The sequence below is a fragment of the Leptonychotes weddellii genome, chromosome 3 (genome assembly GCF_054177405.1).
Source record: "Leptonychotes weddellii isolate Sample4059 chromosome 3, ASM5417740v2, whole genome shotgun sequence".
In the NCBI taxonomy this organism is placed as follows: Eukaryota; Metazoa; Chordata; class Mammalia; order Carnivora; family Phocidae; genus Leptonychotes; species Leptonychotes weddellii.
Genome location: NC_138371.1, coordinates 34,711,344 through 34,739,139, shown reverse-complemented (window position 1 = coordinate 34,739,139; position 27,796 = coordinate 34,711,344). Strand labels below are relative to the sequence as shown.

The 27,796-nt window shown below is 39.8% G+C and overlaps 1 protein-coding gene across 7 annotated transcripts in view; it reads right to left on the bottom strand.

The window, feature by feature from the left end:
• ANKRD44 (ankyrin repeat domain 44) overlaps positions 1 to 27,796 on the bottom strand; it is a 279,526-nt gene that overhangs the window by 89,836 nt on the left and 161,894 nt on the right. For all 7 annotated transcript variants that reach the window (XM_081813918.1, XM_081813922.1, XM_081813923.1 and 4 more), the window contains exons 9-13: positions 21,352 to 21,430; positions 13,232 to 13,346; positions 4,488 to 4,570; positions 3,273 to 3,336; positions 1,221 to 1,289 (exon numbers count right to left, since the gene is read on the bottom strand). In XM_081813918.1, coding sequence (XP_081670044.1) covers positions 1,221 to 1,289; positions 3,273 to 3,336; positions 4,488 to 4,570; positions 13,232 to 13,346; positions 21,352 to 21,430 — 410 coding nt within the window. The remainder of the gene's footprint in view (positions 1 to 1,220; positions 1,290 to 3,272; positions 3,337 to 4,487; positions 4,571 to 13,231; positions 13,347 to 21,351; positions 21,431 to 27,796) is intronic.

Below are 27,796 nucleotides of genomic sequence, written 5' to 3'. Positions count from 1 at the left end.
ACCTGAGGTCTCTCCAGTCATGTCCACATCTCCCCTGCCTATCCCCATGTTGTTTTCTTCCCTGGAATGTCCTCTCCTGAACCACTTCTACCCATCAAAACCCCAAAGCTTCTTAAGTCCCAGAAGTTTCTTTCCCTTTTGTCTGAGATTGTGCAGCTCCTGTCTGGGTCTCTCATGAGCTCTCATCCCACATTGCCTTGACTTTAGCTCTTGGTATTGTCTCATCTTCTCCATTGAACTACAAGTCTCTTGGCGGTAGGGATATAGACTAGAGGGAAGAACAATATCCAAGGAATCAGAAACCCTGGGTTCTAGTCCAGGCAGATCTGTAAGCTGCACCAAATCACATCCCCTCTCTGGGTCTGGGCTTCCTCGTCCTTACTTCAGTAATGACCCATGAGCAGCTGCCCCCTAACATCTAGTCTAGATCTAAAATTCCTGGAATTTTACATGTACACGTAAATATATTACAGGTATAACTCATTTAGTTTCTCCAAGCTCAATTTCTTCATCTATTAAAAAGGATAGGAAGCATCCCCATTTATCTCATAGAGTTATTATGAAAAACCAAGTGGGTAACATAGGAAATACATGCACCTTGCCAAGAGTAAGTCACTGCAGAAACTAGCCAATAGTTAGGGAATAATAATCAAATGGAATACTAGAAATAAAATAACTTTATCTCATGAACTATTTATTAATTTTCAAGGCCACTCTTTTATATTTTACAGTCAATGAATGGGCTTTTTTACTGGTCCACTAGAACAGTGTGATGTGTGCTCCAGTTGTGGAGTAGGGAGGGTCCCAGGGGAGCAGAGAGGAGGGGCACCCATGCAGCGGGGGCGGGAGGGGTTATTTGATATAAATCTGGAAGGGTGAGTAGGCGTTAGCCTAGGTAGGTTGGTAAGAGAAGAAATCTGTCGCAACTCCAAGAGCCAGGGTGCACGTGGAGGGGAGGGGTAGAGAGATGCTATGGGAACAAAACCGGAAGAAGGCAAGACACAACTGGCCCTTCTAACAGAAGCCGTGAGAGGAGATGCTTGTCTTGGGGCTTGTGCCTGCTTTGTTGGTGTTTCGCTACAAAAAGGGATTTCCTTCTGAGGATGGAATCTCCCCAGCTAGCTTCCCTGTTTACCATTTCACTATAACGTGATTTCCAGATGGACTGCTCCCCACCCCTGTTACTGAGGCACTTGAAGCAGAATTCCCTGTTTACATACCTCCCACACTTGTCCTTTTTATGGAAATCCGCTCCGCTGCTCTGCAAGAGTTTTATACATTCCACATTACTAGAAAGACAGGGAAAAAAAACATCATTAAGATGGTAGAGGTCAATTGCTGGGCTATCTTCAGAAAGAGCTGTTTTTGGCGAAGTGCAGGCCAAGATGAAATGATAGCTCCAGCTTTAAATTCTGCTAACGCAAAACCAACCTGAACATCTTAGAGGAATACGGTATTGCAAGGATCTGAGGTTCCTGAAATTCCTTTTTCCAAGCTAATAAATCAATCCATCAAAGAGCTTGATGGAACATTTTCAATTCCATGACCAAGGTATTTAATGATTATTACATGGTTAAACCTTTTAGTGATGGTTTCATCGTGTATCCCAAGATTCTCCTTTAAAACCATCAAGAGTTTGGGAAACAACCCCTTACACCTATGATGATTTCATGTCACCTCTAAACAATGAGCCAGAATGGAGAAGCATTACCTTTTATCACAGGAGAATGAATTCACTGTGATAACCATTTTCAACCCAGACTCTCCATAATGGGAAATAAAACAGCTGCATTTCCCTGTCTTTGTAATACAGGTAAATAAATGTACAAAAAATAAAAGGCCGAAAATGATGTAATGGAGCATAGTGATCTTCCAAAGCTTCTTTGTCATTCGCAGAAGCAATAAATCACGTTTAGTAGAGAAAAAGGACCCACTGAAGTGAATTTTCCTATTGAAAGGCATGTCGCTAAATATTAATTGTAATAGGAGTTTCAGATATGAATCCAGAATGGTGTGTTGCCAAGGTCTGATACTTTTTTTAAATGTCGGCATAAAAAGAGAAAATCACCCATTATTGTTCTAAACTTGGAGTGCTGAGTAGTCGTCTAGGATTTATTGTTTTATTATCATTTAAACATGAAAAATGATCTCATTAATGAGGAACCCGAGCAGGGCTCCCCCTACCCCCAACCACTCTTTGTAGCCACTTTTCTCAGAGAACCCGCTGTTTCAGTCATAAAATATAAGAACTTTCTGAGACCATTATGTGTTGGTGTCGCACGCCAGTTGATATAAAAGCACCTGTCTCTTACTGAATAAAACCAAAGGATCAAAGGCAGAGGCAGATCCAGTTGTGTGACTTATGAAGCTCATTTGATTTGGAGAGAGGGGTTGGGGAGAAGGAGATTCATTTAAAAAATAACACACAATTATGAATATAAAACTAAATACAAGATTTCGGAAGGGACCCATGCAAATAAGGGCCCTAAAGCTTCACAGTCAACCCACCTCTGATAAAAAGGTAATGCCTTTGATAATGTACAGATGACAAATGGAGAAGCACTGCTGTTCCCTGAGGACTAGCAAACTGATTAAGAACTAACACCTTACCCAAACAAGGTCATCCGAGAGAGGCCATGTTTGGTCAATGTCGGGTCATATATCAACAACATATTGATCAGAGCCTTACTCTCACCACTGATATGAAAAAGACTATCTGATGAAAAATGCTCTTTACAACTTGAAACAAAAAGGCAAGGATTAAATCGCTTCTTGCCTATGCCTTGGGTTTTCTTAACCTTCAGTCCCCTTTAACCATTTACGTACTTAAAAATCGGTTTTGAAATAAGGACAAAAATAGCTGTAAATAAACATGAACTAACTCAATCTTGGATTCCCTTGATCATCCTCCACCTACCAGCGACAAAAAAGGAAAAACTTAGGAACAAATCTCAAATTATTTTCTTTTGGTAGAGTGCATATCAAGTAGATACATATTCTATAGGCTAAAGACCTACAATTAAAAAAAAAAGGGAAAGAGAGAAGAGAAAACAAAGAATACTATTTTCTATATGAGATGGGCTAAAAATTTTTCTTAGGAAGAACAAACATACAATTAATATGGAAATGCAAAAGTGTTATTTGGTATTGGTAGAAATGATTCTTACCCATCTTACTAAGGAAATTGCTTTTGATTCACAGACAACTTAAGCCAAGTAAGAGAAATTAGGAGTTAAGTCATGAAACAAGAACTGAAATTGCTAACTACTCACCCTCCTGCAGCAGCAGCATGAAGGCACGTTCTTCCAAATTTATCTGGGGTGTCTATTTCAAAGCCTGCAGACAGCACGTGCTCATTACTAAACAAGGATACTATGCTATACTTTTGTCCTAGTTAAACCACAAGAAACATTGCAGAGACAGAAAAATCAGTTAGTAGAAAAACCAGAACGCAAGCAATTGTAGTCAGAAAGAGGTTGTCATGGAAACGAATGGTAACTGCTCAAGCTTGGCAATTTTATAGAAGAACCATGAAGTCTAGAAGAATTTATTTTCACATTCAGCCCTGGGTGAACAACAGCCCCATATTTCAATCCCAGGATAGAAATTTATGAAACCAATTTGAGATAAGTAGGGCAATAGACAGGCAGACAGAACACATGGAGAAAACATGGACAGCAAAGGAGTAATCTTAACATGCTGGAGTAGATATTTTCTTATGTGTATTATTAGCTTTCAGCTGGTTTAAGATTCGGGAAACATGCTTTCATGCAGGGATTATTTTTAAACATGCCAAAAGCGGTGAAGGCAGAATCAACCACAGGTAAAGCACTTAAAAGGAAAAAAAAAAAATGCCTCTGGGATGTCTGTTGAATTAATTCATAAACAATCTTTGCCTTGCAGACCTCTATCACCTTTGAAAGCCAGGAACTTCTTAATACATGGAGGTTGGCAGAAGCAGTGATAAGAAAGATTAGCAAAGCTCCAAACCAGGAAGAATTTCTTGGTTCCAAACAGACCCACATTTAAAAAATAAAAATTAAACCTAGTTGGAGGGGATCACACTATAGGGATTTATCAGAGCCCACAGAGGAGGAAGGTAATGTGACATTTCTACTGTCAAAATGTGGGGGCTTTGGCCTTTTTTCCTTTGTTGAAAATATTAACTGTTAAATCCACCCTTTTAAGCCTCAAAGATATTTTCCCTGATTCCGACAAACTTCCAGTAAGCTATGGCCACCCCCCTGCCTGTCTCTCACTCTGGCTCATCCAAGCTTTAACTTGAAAAACAGACAAGACTCTCATCTTGGGGCAGGAATACTGACACTCAAACAGCAACAACACCAAGGACTGCTGGGAGCTGTCCCCAGATCAGGTAATGAATGACAGGAAGCATGGGCAGCCACTTACTCTGACCAGACACCTAGAGCCATGTGGCTCACTTACGGGGCACATTAAGCCTCATCTGTGGTAATGGGGTTACTTACCCGATGATAAGAGCTTTCTGCAGCAGTCAGAGTGAGCATTTAGGGCAGCTAAATGTAGGGGGAACATGCTATGGATTCCACACCTGAGGAGGAAAAAAACAGTGGCTCATAGTAACAGATCTCAAGATACATGCAGAAGGACAACAACGTTTCTGGAAGTTTTCTGATGAAAATTAAATCCACAACACCTAGCTTCAGGACCCTTGCCTGAAACAGTTTTGTAATTCCTCCACTCAGGAAATAATTATGCAATCATTTTCCACCTTAACATAATAACATCCTAAACCTAGACCAGAATTAAAAACCCCTAACAATAGGAATGTATCTTTTTAAGGTAATGTTTCCTATAAAGGGTGACTCTACATTTAAGATTAATTTACCTTTTTTTCTTTCAACTGAGTAGTTTTATGTCAGCAACCTGTTTTATTCAGTGACCTGTTCGTTCCTTGAATTGATAAAGAAATACTATTGATCTATTATGTGCCAAGTACTTTGCTAAGAGTTAATAATGGCTGTATTATCGAAAAAAAAAGTTGCATGCGAATAAAAACCAATGTTTACCTTTTGCGGGTACAACTTCATCTTCCTAACAGACTTTTATACTGCCTATTAACCCACCTCAGGACACCAGTCATGAAAATGTGCTGGAGCAACACACATTATCTTGCATACGTTTCATAAATCTAGCATACTTTCCCTAACAGTATTACAGAAAGAGTCTAGAAAAGGACTTTTTAGACTGATACCCCATCATAACACAGTCCCCAGGATGATCCCTTAAGGGACAGGCAGTGTCCCTTCTGACAGCCGTGCTTTTTCCTTTAAAATAAAATCTTCCTCTTGCCCATCGCCTCTCCTCACACAAGGACCCGAAGCCATGTGCTGAACTGTCGTTCCTAACAAACAGCATCATCGAGAGGTTCCAGTGTTCTTATAAGAATTTATAATGTTAGTGCTCATTTCTCAGAACATCTCATCATAGTCAAATAACGTTATTTCAATTTCTGCAAATCCTCTGCATAACACAAGTAAGTACGTGTATTTACACCTGCAGCATTAATGACCCAAGTTTCTTCCCTGGCACAAAGTTGCCCGTTTTCAGACTCTATAACTCATTAAGAAACACATATGGTTTGAGTTGGTTAGGTTTCAGATACATGACTTTTATTTCCTATCTCAAAAGTTATTATGATGTGTGTGAATGTGTGAAAGTATATACATATTCACAGCTATTTCATGGTATTCAGCGTTCTGCCAAATCTGAGTTGGCCAACAATTAACCACCTCTCTCTTTCCATGAAAACTTCTGTGTATTGGTGTTTTTGTTCAGTCTCCCCTCTGTTCGTTTTCCTTTCCCTATATGGAGATTTCCAACCCACTGTATATAATAGCTGGCATCCATCAAGAGATGCAATTTGCTTGTCTTCCGGGCAGTGTCATGCAGAGGAGAACTGCTTGTAATTGCCTCTCTCATCATTTACAAAAAAAATTCTGAAAAGCAATTGCACCAGTGACAACTTTGATGTTCACGGAAAGGAAGCGGGCATTGGGGGATGGGAGAGAAGATTTTCTATCTGTGCTGCTATATTTATATTGTCCTCTTGATGCTGTGATTTTTTTAAATGTATAACATGTTTTAAAAGCACCTTACTAAATGGAATTTTAAGCCAATGAGACTGTACCTAACCACTTTATTTGTTTAGGGCAAGTAAGGCAAAAATGTGATTATATTAGTATCTCTGGACATTTGCAAGAGAAAAACAGTATTTTCTAGGATGGTTTTAAGTTCCTGAAAGAATGTGCCTGGAATTGGGTTGGATTTCCCAAGATTTCTTTGAGTCTTCCCCATTCTTTAAATATAACTTTAATAAAAATATATATGTGTACAAATACATAACACGTAAAATATATTAAAATGTTATGTATTACATACATATTATATGTATATACATATACATGCATATATGTATATATACACAATATAATAATATATTTTATAAAGATACAAAAATACATATCTTTATATACAATAATACAAGCAAATGAATTAGAGAAAATAGCATCAAATTCTATAAGAAATCAATTAGGAAAAACATAAAAAGTGTAAGTGATAGTATAACAGCAACAGCATTGTAACATATTCCATAAACTTCATTATTAATATTTCTAATCAACTTTGCCACTTAACATCATTATATTCAAGTAATTCATCATACTCTACATTAGCTAATTCTCTCTTCTGTTTCTGTTACTTATAAACTTGAGAAGAGGGGTAAAACTATTCTAAAAGGTCTAGCAAAATTCTGTTTAATATATATATTTTATTCAATAGTTAATAAAAAATCACTACCTCAATGTAGGTTTGAAAACATACTAATTTAGACTCAAGTACCACTGGCATTTGAACTTGAATATGATACTATGGTTCAAACAGGAAAACTAAATATCAGGCTGAGATTGGAAAGAAAATAAAAGTCAAATTCAGAATCTCTGGATCACTTCAGAAATGATTCATGTATTTCAAAATAAAATTACTCCTCTATTATTACAAAGTAAGACTGCTTATAAAGGAAGAGTCATAAAACCTTTAGCAGGAAAATTAGGGTTTGGCTGTCTTAGGCAAATAAGAAGCATCACTCTTATTTTATCTTATTTTATACATCAAAGAAGATCAAGAAATAAAGACGTCAGATAACACTAAACTTAACAATGCATAAATTACAGGAAAGAGGAGACCAATTCCAGCTAAAATGCTACATTTGACCAGTCATAAAATTAATGGGACACATTTGTATTAGCTATTTCTTATTTAGCTGTTAGCTGGCATCTCCTACCCAGTTATTTCAGAATAAATGAGGTCAGAATAAATTGTAGACAGCTATCAGAGGTAAGGAAAGGGCTTGTGCACTATTAGAACATCAGTTCTTTTAAGCTTTCCCCTTGGCATCAGAGAGGGCTGTTCCTTCCCACCTCCAATGCTTTCTAGAGCCTTCTCTGAGGCTGTATGCTAAAAAAACACTGAGTTAAGGTGATGGGGTCAGAAATCTTGGGTTTGAGTCCTAATTTTGACACTTGCTAGCTATTTGATCTTTGGCAAGTATGTAATGGTTCCCTCATCCAGAAAATAAAGATCAAAACAGTGTCATCTTACAGAGCAATTGTAAGAACTAATTAATAATGCACCCAGGTGCTAACAGAAGGTCTGGACCATGATAAGCCTTTACCATACAAGTTAGTATTAGTACTGCCCTTGAAATTATTATTAGCTTAGTTGCATAATCAGCGGTCTGTAAGTTTTGAAGTTGTAATCAGGCTGTGATTCCTTAAAATCAGCTTTGTGATTCTTAAAAAGCCAAGAATAAATTGTGATCTGTTAGCATTCCTATCTTTCTACATTTCAAAATTCTTTATAGTACTTATCTCACAAGTCTCCTAGGGAAGGTGGATTGGTTTAGTTTTGTCCACTGAGCAGGTGAGATGAAAACATTTGATGATTTTTGATCATCAAATGATTTTATGATTCTTACTTGACTGATCAACCCAAATCAAAAGATCAGTTTCCTATTAATTTTATCTATGTCATTCTGAGTATCACACACCCCTAAGTTAGAGGCATTTGGGTATAACTGACAACAATGAGGCTGGTCCTTGCTGTTTGCAACCTACTGACACTTTCAGTGGTTTCTTTTGAGTCAAGACCAAACACTCTAATGTGGCTTACAAGCCACTTCTGGATCTAGCTGTTGCTTAATCAACCAGTATTCTAGACTCAGTGGACTTCTGCCCCTTCCTCCTGGAGAAGCCAAGGCTCTATCCTGCCCCAGGCTTTGTTTGGTACAAGAAACTCATTTTTCTGCCCAGCTTCTCATAGCCTTTCTCAAACTAGTTAGTGCATCTCTGGGGGCCACTGGAAATACCTCCGGGCTTTCAAGAGTTCTCTGTGGGAATTTCTAAACTGTCTTTTCCTTTTGATGATAACCTAAAGCAAGTGGTATAAAAGCATATTTTGGCTCATCTCAACAACCACCTTCTCATGACAGACTTCTGCCGTATGTCAGCGCCCGTGTCTGTACTTGGGATCACACTGGTGTCATGCGGAACTACTTGTAAATTGGCAGGGGCCAATAAGAACACAAAAAAGGTGGATGTAACAGACAAATGATGCCTGAAGCTGGGAAGGGCCAGTGACAATGCAGTATGCTTAGCCTTCTAGATGCACCGAATTCGGCAGTAGTTGGCGTTTGTGCTCTGTGATGAGCCCACTGGCCCTCTATTGTGTCGAAGCCACTGCAAAACTTCTAGTCCTGCAGCATGTACTGACCTCTAACAAGACAGCAGCTCGGCCACCAGGACAATAACCCCATGAAAATGGTGATTTAGTTTTGGCAAATGGTGCACTATCACACCATCCACTACATAGAGAGGCAGCAAGCCTCTTGCTGAGGAGCCTCGCCTCCAGATCCAGATGGCTGAGGACGGAGTCTCATTTCCACCCCCTCAGAAGCTCTGTGACCTCAGGCAAGTAAGTGAACCTCTCTGTGCCTCACTTACTTCACTTATAAGATGGCGATCATCGTGTCACTCACCCACGGGGTCGCTGTGACAATTAAATATAATTCCTGAGAGTTAGTGCCTAGCACAGGTAAGCACTCATAAATGTCTGCTGCTACTGTTAACCTGGGAACACTGACTGCTGTTTGCATGTATGCCGTAATTTTTTTTTTTTTTTGACTTACTGATATAGGAGAGGCAAACCCTAAGGAGTCTCTATCGAGTTTCACATTTATACATATTCAAGTAACACTCTAATAAAAATAACTTAAGTCTATACCTGGGATCTGCAAGTCTCTCAGTACCACGACCTAACTAATTGCTATTAACCCTGTAGTCTCCATTAAGCACTGCTCTTCCCAGAAGCCCCCCCGCCCCAGCCGTGCTATGTCCAACATACGTTCTGTATCCAGTGGTACCCAGTGATTCTTGCATCACACTTTGCATGCATGATTATAACTGCTTGTTTAATTCTTGCCCCCAGTGAATTATAAATTCCTTGAGGGCAGGGACTCCTACAACCCCAGAAGCTGACACAGCCCCCAGAAACTAATGCTGCCCCCAGAAGCTGACGCAGCGGGTGAGACGTCACAGACCTTCAGCAAACATTTAGTGAATGAACAGATGGCAGAACTAGTTACCTGCATAACTATAATACCCCTAATTTTGCTGCAGTTGAGGCAGAATCAGTAAGGTAGAAGACAAATTAAAATCCCAGAGACAAGTGTCTCAAACCTAAAAAAAGTTAAAGAAGAAAAACCAGAGGGCTTTGGCACCACATGAAGTTGCATGAGCACTGAGAAGCTGCAGAAAGTGCTATGACTTAAAGCCCAGAGAAGGAAGAAGAATATCAAAAACATTTCATTGGGCCCGAGAATGAGATTCAAACAAATTCATAAGAAAGTAATGACCATAACACTTATCATACAGAGATCTTTTAAAATATATTTGGTCATATTGTTAATGAAGGAGGATGGGTTATTTTCATAAATGCTATTTGTTTACTTATTAATAGAGGGAAAAGTCCTACTTTTCTCCTCTTTAATAAGCTACTCCACATGGATCTACAAGAAACCCAGAGAAGAGTGATTTTCTGAGGGCTCTTAGCAAAGTTAATCTTCTCCAACTTTCCTTCCCCCATCTTGACATTTCCCCTCAGGTGATTTCCCTCCCCATGTACTACACACACATATACACACACACACACACGTGCGTGCGTGAGTGCGGCCTAATGAACCACTGTTTACTGCAGGGAGCATTCTTATCCCCAGATACGCTGTGACATAACCAGATGTGGCTCCTTGAGGCTGGGACAATGTTTGCCTCGCGGCATCCCCAGGACACAGCACAGGCAGTGGAAGGAAAGGCTACTTGAACAACAATGCCATCTCTAAGGCACTTTTGCCACATGTGTGCTCACATAAACTGAAGGCAAAATAATTACAAAGAAATGAACCTTGTGCTTACTGAGCAAATGTGTTCAGGGAGATTTTAAGTAAGTAGTGGGCCCCATTTCTCGCTCAAGTGGATCCAAATCTGAAAGAAAATCAGAAATTCGTGGTTGTTTGGGGCGCCTGGGTGGCTTAGTCCGTTGGGCGGCTGCCTTCGGCTCAGGTCATGATCCCAGAGTCCTGGGATCGAGCCCCGCGTCAGGCTTCCTGCTCAGCGGAGAGCCTGCTTCTCCCTCTCCCTCTGCCTGCTGCTCTATCTCTCTGTCAAATAAGTAAATAAAATCTTAAAAAAAAAAAAAATGAAAGAAATTCGTGGATGTTTGGTTAAAACTCCCCAAGTGGCCCTGAGTTGAAAGAAAACTACCACTGAAAATATTAACATATCACCGGTGAAGTGGATGTGCCTAGATATTTGACTCCTGCTTAATGAACGTGGAACATTTATGATCTCTGGCTTTGAGTAGCCATGATCTGGTGGGGAACTCAGAATCCAATAAGAGCTCCCTGCATCTTAGGACAGTGCTCTTTCCACAAGACTGAGATGCTTCTTTTAACTTGCAATAGCCCAGTCAAAAAGGTTCTTTGACTGTAAGTGGATTCCTTTCTTCTGAAAGGAGACAGCCCACTGCTCTTACTGTTTGTCATTGTGACCCTCTCTTTCCACCCCCAGCCTGGTCCTGAGTCCAAGTCCTCATCTTCTCCTTCCTGGACATTTGCAAGAGGCCACCACATGTCCCTGGTCTGGACCACCCCCCTCACGTGTGGGCTATTGTCAGAGTGATCTTTCTCACCCACAAATGGGATCATGAGACACAACGTTCCCTACATCCACTTATAATTCTTTAACAGCTTCCAAATGCCTCAGAACAGAATTCAACTCCTTAGCGGGACATGCAAGGTCCTTCATGATGTGGCTCTTCCTGCCTTCCCACCTCATTTCTTTCCATTTCTCCACACACATCAGATGATCCAGGCTTGGCAATCTGCTTTCAACACATTCACATGTTTGTGCCTTTGTAAATACTGTTCTCTCTTCCTGGAATGTCCTTCCTTGCTTTCCCTCTATCTTTTTTACCTCACAGTTTTGTTTACTGGACAAACTCCTACCCGTCCTTCTTTTTGCTGAAATGTCACCTCTTTTGTGAAACCCACAGAGTCAGTGTCTCCCTGAATGTTCCCACAGTGTGGTACAAACCTCACAATACTTGAATCGTCTGCTCTGGATCTTGTTCCCGCCACTAGACTGGGGCCCTAGGAGGTTGCTGGAACCCACCAGTGCCTTCCATGGACCATTTAAATTTTGGCTTATTCTCAAGCAAGATTTTCAATTCTGTTGCACAACCTTGGCAAATAAAATAGAATTCCTAATGCTACAGTGCTCTTATATTGTTCTCCTGAAAACTTAGTTTTTATTACCCACAGTCTCTGTGATCAAAGCTACACTCTTTATTCAGTTATTTACAGCTCTCTTGAATTTGGTTCTACTACATATTATTAAGTAATAAAATAATAGTTGTTGATAGTGTCCTCTGTGGTAGGCATTCTTCAAAGAGCTTTTAACATGGATTATCTTGTTTAATAATGTTAGGCAATAATTTATAGAACTCATACATCGATCTTTACCTATATCAGAGAGCTTTACTAGTAATTAAATCCTTTAATCCTCATAACACGCCTATGGGCAAGTACTGTTATTACTCCCATTTTTGAAATGAGGAAACCGAAGCACAGAGAGCTTTAGCAACAGGCTCAGGGTCACACAGCTCACAGGCAAGGTAGCTTGGATTGGAGCCCATGTAGCGCCCATGAAAGCCTGAGCTCCCAACCACCCATGATACTACCCAGGGCAGAGCAGCCTGGAATTGTACTCTTTCAACTCTTGTTCCTGCTTTCCTCCCTGCTCAGGACGTCTGCCACCCCTGCTCTACTCAAGTAATTGTCATCCTTCAAAGCCTGCCCAAAACTCACCTTCTGCTTGAAGGCTTTTCTGGAAACTCTGGCCACCTTTGAGCTCTCTCCTACCTGTCTACACTCAATGGCATATACTGTCTACCCTGAATGCTTTGCCACTTAAGTCCTGCCTCATTTAGGATTTTATTTATATTTATATAGATATTTATATATTTATTTTATATTTTAGTATATACTCTCTTCCATGGTCCTTTGTCTTAAGAGGGCCTTGGGCCTCTAACAAAATTATTAGCTCCTTAAAGGTACCGACCAGGTGACTTATTTCTGAAATTTCCCATAGCACCCAGCACTATGACCGACTTGTTCAAATGCTTATATTCTTGTGGAATTGAAGTGTAAAATGAAGTCAGTCCCCCTTCCCTAGGTAGCAGATTTACTCAGCGGTACCCCCTAATTCTATCATCAAAACTGAGCAAGCACCCTGAATAAATTCTGAATTTGCCCAATTATGTCTTATTCTTCCTGCTTAACCAATACTAAACACTGGAAAGAACAGAGTATTAGAAAGTAGAGTTAGGAATAGAGTTCAAGTCTCCTTAAGTAAAACCACTGGAATAGTCCTCTTTCTAATATAGCTGAAAATAAAATTGGTTCTTCCTTGCATCTGTCATTAAAAGTCACTTAATTTAGTGCAAATTTAATTTGTATTTAGCATAACGGTACAGATCCACCTTAACCTAGATTAATGGAAACTGTCTACTACATGGCAGATCCCCTTGGCAGTATTCCCACATGTGGCAATTATTCTACCGTATTTTTGCAGTAACCTACTTGGCTGTGTCAGCTCCGCTGGTTATTAAGGTGTTAATCAAAAGCTCATGACCGTATCTTGCAGCCACATGGAGAGGAGTGTTGCCATCCTTATCCACACAGTCAATTTCACCGCCTGAAAGAGATGTTTTAATACAGGATAACATAAGGATTCCGGCGGATTCAGATACTACATTCTATGCCAGTCTCTCATGTTGTCCGAATGTTGACTTCTTCCCCCTCTCTGTACATCTCTGATCCAAGTACAAGAATGCCTTTCCAGGGGACAGGGCACCATCTGAAGTAGTAGTAGTAAGTCTGCATAGAGCGAAGTCTGTTAGAAATGCTTTTGAGAAGTCTTTCCATATTGTCTTATTTAAGGATCTAAAATCTCACAACTAAATTCCTGCTCTGAAGGGACAAAGTTATCAAACCCCATAAAATGCAATTCTGAAGATATACCCAATTTTAATTTTACCTGCTTGATTAAAGACCTACATAAACTTTATACTAAAGCATCAGAACCAAAGAGAATAGAAAGTTCAAGAAAATACTTTATGTAGTTTGATTATTTGGTTTAAAATATGAGTAAAATGAGTAAATATATAACTATGAACTGGAAATATCTATATTTATAAAAACTACCATATTAATCAACAGTCCTTTTAATTATATAGTATTTTCATCTTATTTTGTCTTATTTTACTTCTTTTTCCCAACTTTTTATTTTACTACATTTCTTTCTTTCTCTCCCCTTTTCATAAATATATATATAAATACAGTTGGTCTATTTAACCACTTTTAAAAAGATTTTTTTTTTATTTATTTGTCAGAGAGAGAGTGAGAGGGCACAAGCAGGGGGAGCTGCAGGCAGAGGGAGAAGCAGGCTTCCTGCTGAGCAAGGAGCCTAATGCAAGACTCGATCCCAGGACCCTGGGATCATGACCTAGGCTAAAGGCAGATGCTTAACCGAATGAACCACGCAGGCGCCCTGGTCTATTTAACCATTTAAAAATAAGTTAGACATCATGACATTTTACCCCTAAGAACAAAGACATTCTCCCACATAACTACAATTCTATTAGTATACTCAAGAAATTTAGGGGCGTCTGGGTGGCTCAGTCGTTAAACGTCTGCCTTCAGCTCAGGTGATGATCCCAGGGTCCTGGGATCGAGCCCCCATCAGGCTCCCTGCTCGGCGGGAAGCCTGCTTCTCCCTCTCCCACTCCCCCTGCTTGTGTTCCCTCTCTTGCTGTGTCTCTCTCTCTGTCAAATAAATAAATAAAATCTTTTAAAAAAAGAAATTTAATGTTGATATCATAATTTTATGTAATATACAACATATTCCAATTATCCCCAAAATATGCACCATGGCTGTTAGTTTTTTAAATCCAGGACCCAACAAAAGATTCTGCTACCATTTGGTTTGTCATGTCCCTTCAGTTTCCTTTAATGTAAAATAATCCTCGTGCCTTTTCTCTATCTATCTATCTATCCATCCATCCTTGTCTCATGTCATTGATATCTTTGGAGGTCAAGCCAGGAGTGGGGTGGAATGTCCTGCATTCTAGAGTTGTCTGATTACTTTCTCTATTCGATTCAGAACATTTTGGCAAGACTACCGCAGAGCTGATGTGCACTTCCCACTGCCTCTCCACAACATACACATAAGGTCAGGTTAGTCCACCGGATGATGCCAATTTTGATAACTTGCAACGCGTACAGTTTCAGTTTCGGAAGATGAAAAAGTTCTAGAATCGACCAGTGGTGTTGTTTACACAAAATGAGAGTGTACTTAGTGCCAGTGAACTGTACACTTAAATACAGTTAAAACAGTAACTTTTTATGTTATATATATTTTACCACAATAAGAAAAGGGGCTTGATTATTTAGTTAAGGTGATGCCCACCAGCACTTGCCATTGCAAATGTCTTTTCCCTTTTGTAATTAACAAACAACTTGTGGGTGGTACTTTGAGGCTGTGCAAATATCCTATTTCCCAGCAAGGATTTTAGCATAGATAGGGAGTACTTTGTTGACAAGTTACCTGAATTCTTTATTCTGTATGCTTGTATTATTAACTGGATACATAGTTGAGATTCATTTGATTCTGTTTGTTTTCAAATATTTTACCAGCTTTTGGCTTTATTTTATTAATATGTAAAAAATTCACATGTTTCAGAAGTCAAAATTATATATATATTTTTAAGGCTCACTCTCATTTCCATCCCTTCTACTTCGTTCTCAACTACATTCTACAGTAATCACTTTCATTAGTTTTGGTATATGCTTTCTGTGTTTCTCTTTGTAAAAATAAATACACAGTGGGATGCCTGGGTGGCTCAGTCAGTTCAGCGTCTGCCTTCAGCTCAGGTCGTGATGCCAGGATCTTGGGATCGAGTCCCCCATCAGGCTCCCTGCTCAATGGGAAGCCTGCTTCTCCCTCTCCGTCTGCCTGCCACTCTCCCTGCTTGTGTGTGCTCGTTCTCTCTCTCTCTGACAAATAAATAAATAATCTTTTAAAAATAAACACACAAACTACCCTGCTTTCTTTTTCTTTTTTTATTTAACAATATATCCTGGAATATATATAAAAATCACTTCTTGGAGGTCTTCTTCATTTTTGTACAACTTTACTGCTTTCCATTGCATGGAGATACTAGTTAAGTACACCAGTCTGGTATGGATAAGCATTTAGGTAGTAAATATCATTTTGCTATCATCAGGAATGCTGCAGTGAATAACCTCATGCATATATTGTTTCCTATTTGTTGGGTGTATCTTCAGGGTAAATTCCTAGAAAGGGGATTTCTAGGTCAAAGAAATGAGTATGTGGTTTTGTTCAATTTTGCCACATTTCCTCCTGTAGGTCCTGTGCCATTTTGCTGCTCACATGAGCAATGTATGAGAGTGTGTTTTCCTCACAGCCTAGTCAAGCCTTTGAATACCTGCCATGTGATAGGTGAGAGTAATATTTCAGTATAGTTTTCATTTGCATTTCTCATATTAAGGAAATTGAGCATCTTTTAATATACTGAAGGACTACTTGTTTATCTTTTTCCATGCACTATTTGTTCATGACCACTTTTCTGTGTGTGTGTGTGTGTGTGTGTGTGGTCTTTTATTCCTTGATTTTCAAGGGCTCTTAAAATATTTAAGAGATTCACCATTTATCAGTAATACATATTACAAATATTTCCCCCCTACATCTTCATTTTTCTTTGTTCTTGTAGTCTGAAAAAAACCTATTTTTGGAATTCATACCTTTTCTATTATTATATTTAGATTTTGCATTGAGATTAGAAAGGCTTCCCCCACATCCTGACAATAAAGAAACTGACACACGTAAACTATTTGCAATACTGTCTCCATGGATACTGCAGAATAATCCAGGGTCCATGTATCTGTCTACGAACTGCCCACAGTGGTTGGCCTAAATGGTCCACCCCCAGGACTGATCCTGGGAGATGTGGGAGGCAGATCCCCAGACTCCAAGGAAACCTCTGCCCTGGACAAACACTGTAACACTCCATGTCCTTCCCAGTCAAGAGGCACCAAACCTTCTTTTTTTTTTTTAAGATTTTATTTATTTATTAGAGAGCGAGCGAGAGAGAAACAGCATGAGAGAGGAGAGGGTCAGAGGGAGAAACAGGCTCCCCACCGAGCCGGGAGCCCGATGTGGGACTCAATCCCAGGACCCTGGGATCATGACCTGAGCCGAAGGCAGTCGCTTTACCAACTGAGCCACCCAGGCGCCCCAAGGCACCAAACCTTCTTAAGAAGTGTTAGAACCTCTATGTTTATCAGCCCCAAATATGCCAAAAATTGGGTCGGGGAAAGAAAAGAGTGAAAAATGTTGGAAAGGGTAAGGGGCTGAGCTAATAAAGTTTCTTCTTGTTGTTACTACTATTTCATAAGTCAGTTTAACATTTTATTTATTTATTTGTTTGTTTTTAGAGAGAGAGGGAGAGCGTGCAAATGGGGAGAGGGACAGAGAGAGAGGGAGAGAGAGAATCTTAAGCAGGCTCCATGCCCAGTGCAGAGCCTAATGCAGGGCTCCCCCGAAACAGGGACTTGAACCCACGACCCTGAGATCACGACCTGAGTCGAAATCAAGAGTCAGATGCTGAACCGACTGAGTCACCCAGGCGCCCCTCATAAGTCAGTTTAAAACTGTAAAAATACATTTAATTATCTTCAACATATGCTTTTGTTGTCACTTAAAATATATTTCAGAAAAACATCATAACTAGTGGAAAAATAAAAGAGAGACTGTATTTGTTATTCAGAAATATGTTTTATATTAAAGTAGGACCTCTAGGGCACCTGGGTGGCTCAGTCGGTTAAGCGGCTGCCTTCGGCTCAGGTCATGATCCCAGAGTCCTGGGATCGAGCCCCGTGTCAGGCTTCCTGCTCAGCGGACAGCCTGCTTCTCCCTCTCCCTCTGCCTGCCGCTCTGCCTACTTGTGCTCTCTCTATATATCTCTGTCAAATAAATAAATAAAATCTTTTTTTTAAAAAAGTAGAACCTCTAGATGAATGAATTTCCATTTATAGTTATTCCCCAAACCTTTCCATTTTCACTTGAAAATCTTTAAGATTTGCCTGGATGCAAATTAAATATCTTTACTACTCATTTGAAGCTTGCAAGTCAAATGATACTAATTGATTATTAACAATTAATGAGGGAAATTAACATTTATGAGTTTAGAAGTATGCAAAGCATGTCAGAAGGGATAATTTATGTAGCATTATCTAAGCATTCATCTGAAGTTAGTTTTTCCTGCACAAACAAAAATGGTCATCTTATTAAATTGCCTCGGAAGATTCGTGAGCCAAAAAGTCAAAAATCTCACAATGAATCATCCTAACCTATCACTGGACTCTTCCTTTTCAAACTCTATTTTTAAAGCTTCTGTGAAGAAAACATCATTTTTGAACTCTTGTAACCTGCTGGACAGCATCTGAGGCAGGGGCCTAGTGCAAATGGCTGGATCAAATGCCTTCTGCCATCACGTTGTTTCTTCATTCAGTTCTTTCCCTCTCTGGCTGCTACAACCCAGCTTCAGACAACAAACAACGTGACTGAACAGCAGAGGCAGTCTTTGCTCACTACCTACAAAAATAAAAGAGGTGTGTGTGTGTGTGTGTGTGTGTGTGTGTGTGTGTGTGTGTGTTTGGTTTTTTGTTTTTCTTTTTTTGTTCTTTTTTGGCAATTGTCTTACCAATGCTGAATGATTCTGGAAAAAGTTATTATAAAGAATAACCCTGAATAGAGAACAGCCAGGGAAGCAGAGAAATATCATACAAAGTCCAAACACCAGGGTGATTTCACAAAACAAATAAACACAAAGAATATTCCTCAGTAGCATGCTCTGTTGGTTTAGGGAGCCAACTGATGTCCCCACGTGGGACCAGCGTTCAGAGTCCTGTTGTGCAGTGACCCACTCTGGAGGACAGACACCAGGTCTGGGGATGTGAGCCTCTGGATTTTTCCCAGAAGGAAGCCAACAAACAGGAGGAAAGAAAGGAGCTTCCTATTCTTCTCCCTAAGGGCATTTTTTGAAATGTCAAATGGAAGAACTCACAGTTCTCACACGTAATGAATGCAAAGAATTGTCAGCTGAGAGAAGAGAATGCCAAATCATCCTTCTACAGGGATGACTCTAGTCTAGATATAAGTGACTCTTGGGACGCCTGGGTGGCTCAGTCGGTTAAGCGTCTGCCTTCAGCTCAGGTCATGATCCCAGGGTCCTGGGATCGAGTCCCGCATCGGGCTCCCTGCTCCGCGGGGAGCCTGCTTCTCCCTCTGCCTCTGCCTCTCTCTCTCTATCTCTCATGAATAAATAAATAAAATCTTAAAAAAAAAAAAAAAAAAAAAAACATTTTTTAGGGGCGCTTGGGTGGCTTAGTCTGTTAAGCATCTGCCTTCAGCTCAGGTCATGATCCCAGGGTCCTGGGATCGAGCCCTGCATCGAGCTCCCTGCTCAGCAGAGAGCCTGCTTCTCCCTCTCCCTGCCACTCCCCCTGCTTGTGCGCACTCTCTCTCTCTCTCTCTCTGACCAATAAATAAATCTTTTGAAAAAAAATTTTTTTTAACATGCCATTGTTCATCCAGAGAATGCATTTGTAAGGGTAGTGGTTGAAATTTCAGTCTCTGATGTTAGACTAGCTGTGTTTCAATCCCTGTTCCTCAACATACCTGCCATGTATCCTGATGGAAGTGACAACCTCCCTGCCTCAGTTTCCCCATCTTTGAAATGGAGATGACAATAGCACCTCTTTCTCATGGGTTTATGTGGAGTGCTTACCCAAATGCCTGGCACAGGGTGAACAATCAATCAGTGTTAGCTTTATCATTATATATAATGGGCTATATATTATAGCCACTATAGCTCAGCATTTTGGGCCCCTGGACCCCACCTGAGCCACAAGCAAGATGCCAGGCCAGCCAAGAATGCTCTGAAACAAGCTCCTTGATCACTGAGGACAAGAGATGGGTTCTCTTTCAGATCTCATCCCAACTTGTAAGTCTACAGCGATGTCCAGAGAGGGCATGGGAGTCTTTCTGGTCCACAGGCATGGCTTTTGGAGAGGTCAAAGCAGCCAGCAGCATCTCCAGACTGTTGTCAGCACACTAGCATTACATGGGGAGATGGGTCATGGCCTTGATTCAAAGGAGATGGCCAGGATGGTCTGGCCATAGGGACGGACCTGTGGGAAGGCAGTGCTTACAAGGAGAAAACTTGCTCTTTCTCTGATCAGAGATAAGGCCCACTGATTACATTCACACTATATTTTTAAAAATGGATACCAAATATCTCCCTAGTTTTATTTATTTTTCAGCCAGTGGACACTTTCTGGAAAAAAAAAAAAAAGCAGTTGAGAAATACATAGGATGAGAAAAGTGTGAGAAGGAGAGACTCTAGGGTCACTCCCCATCTCCCTTTGTTTACTTCAAGCAAAACAAAATAATTAAAGTGTCCCCTTCAATAAAGTGAATGTCAAAGACATTCCACATATTTCAAATTAGAATTAATGGTTGTTGTGCAGTTCATTTTCATCTTACCTTCCTTTGCTCATTGGAAACTTGTCAAGATTTATTGTCCCCTATAGTTACACTGAAATGCTTATAAATTTCCTTTGCTTTGCTGCAGATATTTTGCTTCCTAAGCATAATTGCCCTGGCTGATCTTCCATCCACATGTCAAGTAACTTTTTGGTTTTATGACTTGAGTGCCGAGGATGTAACATAGTATCACTAACAATTCATCCAAAATTCTTATAGATGAGAAAAAGACAGGTCCAAGAAATTGACTAATGCCAGAATTTTGAGAAGTACAAATGTGGGTCAACTAAAGATAGTTTAGGAATTGCTGAACTTGTAATGTCAGCATAAAATCTGGACTAAACCTGTTATTTTTTTTTTAATTGTCTCTAAGATTTGCTAAGAAAGCAGTAGTTGTGTGGTCAAGGTCAATCCCCTCATAGATGCTGGCCATGACCCATAATAGCATTAGGAACCATAATATGAAGTGATACTCCCTAGTACTTTGGCTACAGAGACAACCCAGTGGTTCAAGTATACCTTTGTTGTGAGCCTGGAAAATTACTAGATTATGTGACTTTCCAAGGTCTCTATCAAGCCTGTGACTTTATCATCTTTTATATCATGCACTTAACTGCTCTTCCTCTGACTCACCTCTTTTTTCCTACCTTTGCCCAAGTAGCTTAAAGAGTTTTAACTTAGAAAACTATGGTGAATTCTAAAGCTTAAAAATAATTCAGATTTGCTGCTAGAAAATGTATGACAGTTATCTGTATTAGTTTCAGAGTGAAAAGTTCAGGACTTTAAGCCTATATAAGTACATCATTTCCAGTTTCAAAATCATATGTTCTTTGACTGACTAGGAATTAACTGAGGAACAGTGGCTTGATGTTCTCGCTCCTAAGCTGGATGGTGATGATATGCCTGAAAAAGAGCTTTTAGCAAAGTGCATCAAAAGATGGTATAAATCTAAGCTTAATAAAACAGACTGTCATCTAAAACAGAGCATCATCTTTCATGTTCAGATAACTGACAGCCACACTCAGATCAGGACACTGTCTAAATAACAATACTGCGGAAGGATCTCTCTTACCATTCTGAATGAGGGTTTGTGACCGTGTGAACCTTCCATGGACAGCTGTCATGTGCAGTGGACTTTTGCCATCTTTACTCTAAAGAACGAGGGGGAGAGAAACAATGGATCAGGGACATCAACCTGAAACATCCCTATGGATACTACTATCAATGTCCTGAAAATAAAATGTCAATTCAGATGTTTTTAGAAGTGTAATAAAAACTTAAAAAGGTAAAAGATAATTTTGAAAGCAAAAGAAAAAGCATGTATAATATCTCAAGTTACTTCCTAGCATCCCATTGTAAAGAAGCTTAGAGAGGTAAAAATTATTTTAGAGAAGAAATGTGAAATTTCTAGTTACACTGACAATTTTTAAACTACCCTGTTTCAAACTGACGCAATCATCCAAAATGCTTTTTTCTCTCTTGTGATTTACTGATGAAGATGGTTTCAAGGCATTTTTTTTTTTCAACTTTTGTCTGAAGTATACGAGTAAAGACAAATGATGTGCTAACTGGCTTGGTCCTGTCCAACCTGAAGTTGATTGAACTGCTATGAATAACTGTAGCTCTCAAAATGGACCTGAAGCATTCCACCACTCCCTGCATTCTGATTCCATAGAAAATGACACTTCTAGTTGTTCCAAAACAGAAACGCTTGCTTCAATTAAGTCATTAGAAATCATAAGATTAAGACATACAATGGTTTAGCAAATGGCCATTTTAATGATCCCCTGGGAATGTGCTGAATTCATACATCTCTTTATTATTTAAAATATAAATAATGGAACTCCCCAATATAGATTAAGCCAAAACATGAAAAATGTATAGAATCTATAGACTGATCATCATTACACCAAATACTAAAGTCCTACACATTTATTAAGAAACAGTCATTTACAGAATTTCATCTAAAAATAGTAATACCCAAAAGAAAATATTAAGTATCCCCCATAGACAGAGTGCATCCTTTCATCCAGGTACTGTTAATAAAAGAAAAAAAAAAAAGGAAGAAATAGATGTAGCTATTATTTTTCTAACTCTCAGGAGAAACAGTTTCCAAAGTCTAAGGTTAAATATGAGATTTCAAAAATGCAGGTTTATTTTTGTAATGAAACCCATATACCTGTGCTTTAAAATGCATTGTTGGTGGGAATGCAGACTGGTGCAGCCACCGTGGAAAACAGTATGGACATTCCTCAAAAACTTAAAAACAGAAATACCATATGATCTAGTAATTCCACTACCAGGTATCTACCCAAAGAAAATGAAAACACTAATTCGAAAACATATATGCACCCTTACGTTTACTGCAGTGTTACTTGTAATAGCTGAGATGTGGAAGCAACCTACGTGTCCATCGACAGATGAATGGATATGGAAGATGTATTGCGTACACACACACACACACACAGGAATATTATGCAGCCATAGAAAGGATGAGATCTTGCCATTTGTGACAACATGGATGGACCTGGAGGGTATTATGCTAAGTGAAATAAGTCAGACAGAGAAAGACAAATACCATATGATTTCACGCATATGTGGAATCTAAAAAACAAAACAAATGAATAAACAAAACAACAAACAGAAACAGATTCAAAAATACAGAGAAGAAACTGATAGTTGCCAGAGGAAAGGGTGTAGGGAGATAGGCAACATGGGTGAAGGGGAGAGGGAGACACAAGCTTCCAGTCAGAGAATAAAAGGCATAGCATAGGGAATAGAGTCAATGATCCTGCAAGAGCTTCGTACTGTGACAGATGAGAGCTACACTTGCGGTGAGCTCAGCACAACGTCTAGAGAAAGTGAATCACTATATTGTACACCTGAAACTAATATATTGTACAGCTAAAGCATTGTATGTCGACTATATTCAAATAAGAAACTATCTTAATTTAAAAAAAGGAAAACATAGCAACCTAAAAAACATTTAAAAAATGACTTCAAAATGGGAACAAATAATCATTTGAACAAGTACTTCTCAGAGTGAACCAAGGACTAATTGCATCTAAACCACCTGAGGCTCTTGTTAGAAATGTGAGTTCTGTGCCCTAACAGAGACCACTGAATCAGAACTGGGATAAAGGGATCCCCATTTCTAACCTGCACAGCACATTAAAGTTTAGGAGCCACTGCTTTAGACTGAGGGGGCTGGAACAGCTTATAAAACAACAAGGGTTTAACAGAAGAATTTTTATTATATCCTGTAAGTCTATTCCTTAGAAAGGAAGAAAGGAGTTGTGCACAATCTTTGCCAAGGAAAGAGTTAATCAGAAGGGTTAAGTGCATCGAATCTTTATAGTGAAAAGTCATCAGGTAGATGGGGGGGAAAATAGGATCTTTTCTCATCTAATATGATTATAACCAGAGTCAGAAAAGATTGAGAAAGGAAGATGGAAGTAAGCTTGAAGCTTTACTGAAATGGTATTTTTAGAGGAAAAGGAGCAGCAACCAAGAGAAAGGGGACACAATTACAGAAATCGCCGAGTTGACATTAACCTGTCCCTAGATGGTGCTATTTCTTTAAATTTTGCTCCAATATTTTCTCTTAAATTTAATCGAAAACATAACTAATTAGCATTTAGTTAAATATATATAAAGCCATAAATATTTCAGTGCTTAGATAATATCTTTATAAATATTTAGCTAAGCACTTTTCCATGTCTAGAAAATAGCTTAAAGGCTTTACCAGGGAATAACCACCAACTTGGTAGTAACTACCTAAATTGCAGCCAGAGAGCCAAAGCAGATGTAACCAGTTTCTGTGGTGTGCAGTTTACAAAGCTGGTTCCATTTCAGGGGTACAAACACCACACCCTTTTCTCCCATGGAGTGCTTGTGCCTTTGGTAAAAGGACAAATAAACAGACAACCAAATTTTGGTAAAATACAAAGGACAGCTATATCAGATCTATCTTTGCCTGGGTTCACCTATCACCAAGTCCAGTCCTGAGCTGATTTTTTCCCCTGAGGGATATAGTGGCAGAAGGTGGGGGAGGTGGGGACAGGAAGCACTGAGAATATCATGGAGCCATTTTGGAACAGTTGTGCTTACATGGTTTGGATGTAAAAGGAACTTGCTATTTCAAAAAGCCATTGGAAACTAATGAAGGTCAAAGGATAATACTTTTTATTTAGTCTTTATTAGTTAGAACTCAGGATATTCAGGTTGAGACTAGGGATCCTACTGAGTTTCATTATCTGCCTGAGAAATTTGTCACATGGGGGGGACTTGCTGTTACTGCTGTTTTAAGAACTTCAGACAAGGATAAAATATTCATTGCGTTGTCAAAGGAGAGGATATGTTCAATTCTTCCATTTATTCAAAGCTTTGCTTTTATAAGATTTTTTCTTAATTTCTAGTCTCCTTCCCATTTCTAGACTCATTTTCCCATCAGAGTTAGGGCTCGGAAAATTTTGTTATTTTGAGGTTTTTTTAATTACGCAAGAAGCCCTTCTATCGATTTAGGCATGGCTCAGCCATGGTCATGAAGGGAAACCAAAAAAGACTAAGAATATTTTACGAATATCAGTACTCTTTCAGGGCAGAATTTAGCATCCTTCAAGGAAGATTAATCCTTGAACTAAATGGAGTGTTTCAATTTCCTTCACCACCATTCTCCTCAGAAATCCATTCATGTCTTCCACACCAAATGCCTTCTTTCCTCATCCTCCAACATCCCCCAAACCTTCCCTAAACTCAAAGACATTGTTACCACCCAGGAACTTGAAGGCATTGTGTTGTCTGTGGCATGGGCCTCCTGGAGTCACACAGCTCAGTGGCCTTACTAGAAGGCAAGAGAGCCAGCCTGCAGGGGGTTAGGGGAAATGTGTCAGAAGCCCAAAAGGGCCTCCTAATTCAAGGGAAGAGCAATCTAAAACCCTAATTTGCAAAAAAGCCATACATAGTCCAATTTTGCAAATGGTTTACCATTTACAACGTCTATTACAACGTCTACACCTGCTCAGCTAAGGGCCCAGGGACAGAAAGAATTCAGACCATGGGCAGTCTGAATGTTAGTGACCGGGAGGTAGGCAACCAGGCAAGGGTAATTTCTAAATCCATCTAAGCAGTATTTGGAAGAGCTTTGTATTTAGTGCCTTCTTTAACATTTTGAACGCTTCTAGAAAGAGTTTTGGGATGTTACAGGTATTACAATGTAGTCTGTAATGGAGAAGAAAAATTATTTTGTATCTTCTCACGCTCTTCCTATTTGCAAAATACAAGTGAACCTTCAGTGGATTATTGTATAAAGTATTGTGTCTTGGGGCGCCTGGGTGGCTCAGTCGGCTAAGCGGCTGCCTTCGGCTCAGGTCACGATCCCAGGGTCCTGGGATCAAGCCCCGCATCGGGCTCCCTGCTCAGCGGGAAGCCTGCTTCTCCCTCTCCCTCTGCCTGCCACTCTGCCTACTTGTGCTGTCTCTATCTCTCTGTCAAATAAATAAATAAAATCTAAAAAAAAAAAAAAAAAGTATTGTGTCTTTATTACTTATCACAATTAAACCAACATTACAAAGTCGGAGACAGGGCCATGGTCAATCTAAGGAAAATGAAGGATTGTAAAATGTGCGCAGGACACACATCCTTCCTTCTCTCTCCATTGTCTTGTAATTGCTCATGAAGACATCACTTTTAGTATTTTGTGAGGATAGAGGAAAACAAAGTGAACATGTGGGTGGGTACTGGTTACGTTTCAATATGCTCTTTCCCCCAAACTTCAGAAAATCTAAACAAATACAAATTGCCTTGTGATCTACAAACACTTTCAAAATCCAAGGAGCAATATGGTACAGAGAGATAACAACTTCAATTAGAAAGCCACATCCAGAGTCAGACAAAATGGCTCCACGGAAATGGTAGACGATCCGTGCCTCCAGAGTGCATCAGGAATCGTGAAGGAGGATTCAAGAGAAGGAAACCAGAGGATGTAAACAGAGGAGATGAAAGGAGACTGAGGGAGAAGGCTAGATTTTAACCAAAGTCCCATTTATGTAGATCAGATAATATATAAACCTAAGTCTCAGATTTTAAAAAAAGGTATTTCTCATATTCTACTGATGATTAGCAGTCTATGGGGGAAAATCAATTATTAAAATTAAGGAGCCATGCTTTCCAGGTCCATTTTATGGGGGACAAGGCTGCCATAAACTGCCATACACTCCATATATAGCTGGAGTCCCTAAACTACTCTGAACTGAGCACTGGGTCAGGTAACTGGGGGGAGCAGGTGGGTGTTCCAGAAAGTGGCTTTCTAGCCTTGCTGTCAGGCACACTGAGAGCATCAGTCAGCATGCTTTCAAAAGGGGAATGGAGAGCATCAGAAAAACCCCTGAATTAATTAAGTGAGGGCTGGTGAAGAGAGCTACTTTATTGAACTTCAGTAATACTTTTCCTTTCTTTGGAGAATTGGAGGATGTCCTTCAGATACCAGCATGGCATTACAAGCATCACAAGTTTCGGGGACACTGCCAGTTCGGCCACCTGTTAACCTCCTGTCTTCTCACCACCATCCTCTGTGACTTCAACACTATACGATGACTCTTCCCACCTCAGGTTACAGTTCTTTGATCTCCTTGATGCCCCCGTAGACCTTCCCTTACCCCCATTTAGGACCTTGGATGGGCTCCACTTACAAGATACGGAACTCTGAAATTCTCTTTATCTATTCTGCTTCTTCATTTCTGCCTGTTCTCTACCTCCATGAAGACATTGTACTCCCCTCCATTTCCTTTCTATTTTCTTTAACTCTTCTTTTTTCATCTGTTTTCTGGTTCTTCCTCCTCTTCCTCTCGATCCTAAGATTAAATGGACCCTGGCACCCTCCATCCCTTTCTCTACTCATGCTATGACATACTCTCTCCTTGGGTGACCTCATCCTTTTCCAGCTTCCAAGATCCTGCACCTGTGTGAATGAGGCAGCCTAAGTTTTTTCTTCTTTTCTGCTCTCCCATGCTGGAGGGTCGCATGTTCCATCATTGGTTTTCTCAGACTGGCTGTACTAAAGGCTCAAAATCACCTGCTCAAGAACTAAACTTAACAGGGGTGCCTGGGTGGCTCAGTTGTTAAGCGTCTGCCTTGGGCTCAGGTCATGATCCCAGGGTCCTGGGATGGAGTCCCACATCGGGTTCCCTGCTCCGCGGGAAGCCTGCTTCTCCCTCTCCCACTCCCCCTGCTTGCGTTCCCTCTCCCGCTGCGTCTGTCAAATAAATAAATCTTTAAAAAAAAAAAAACTAAACTTAACAGTTTTACCTTGTAAGCCTATTCTTTCTCTTGATGTCCCTCTTAACAACGATAATCGTTTATTGAGTGCTTGCCATGTGGCAGAAACCGTTCTAAGTAGTTTCTATAAGATAACTGGTTTAATCCTCACAGCGGTTCCATGAAGAAGATGCTACTATTTCCCAAATTTTACAGACAAACAGACACCCAAGAGAGGTTGTTTCTGATTATATAATTACTGA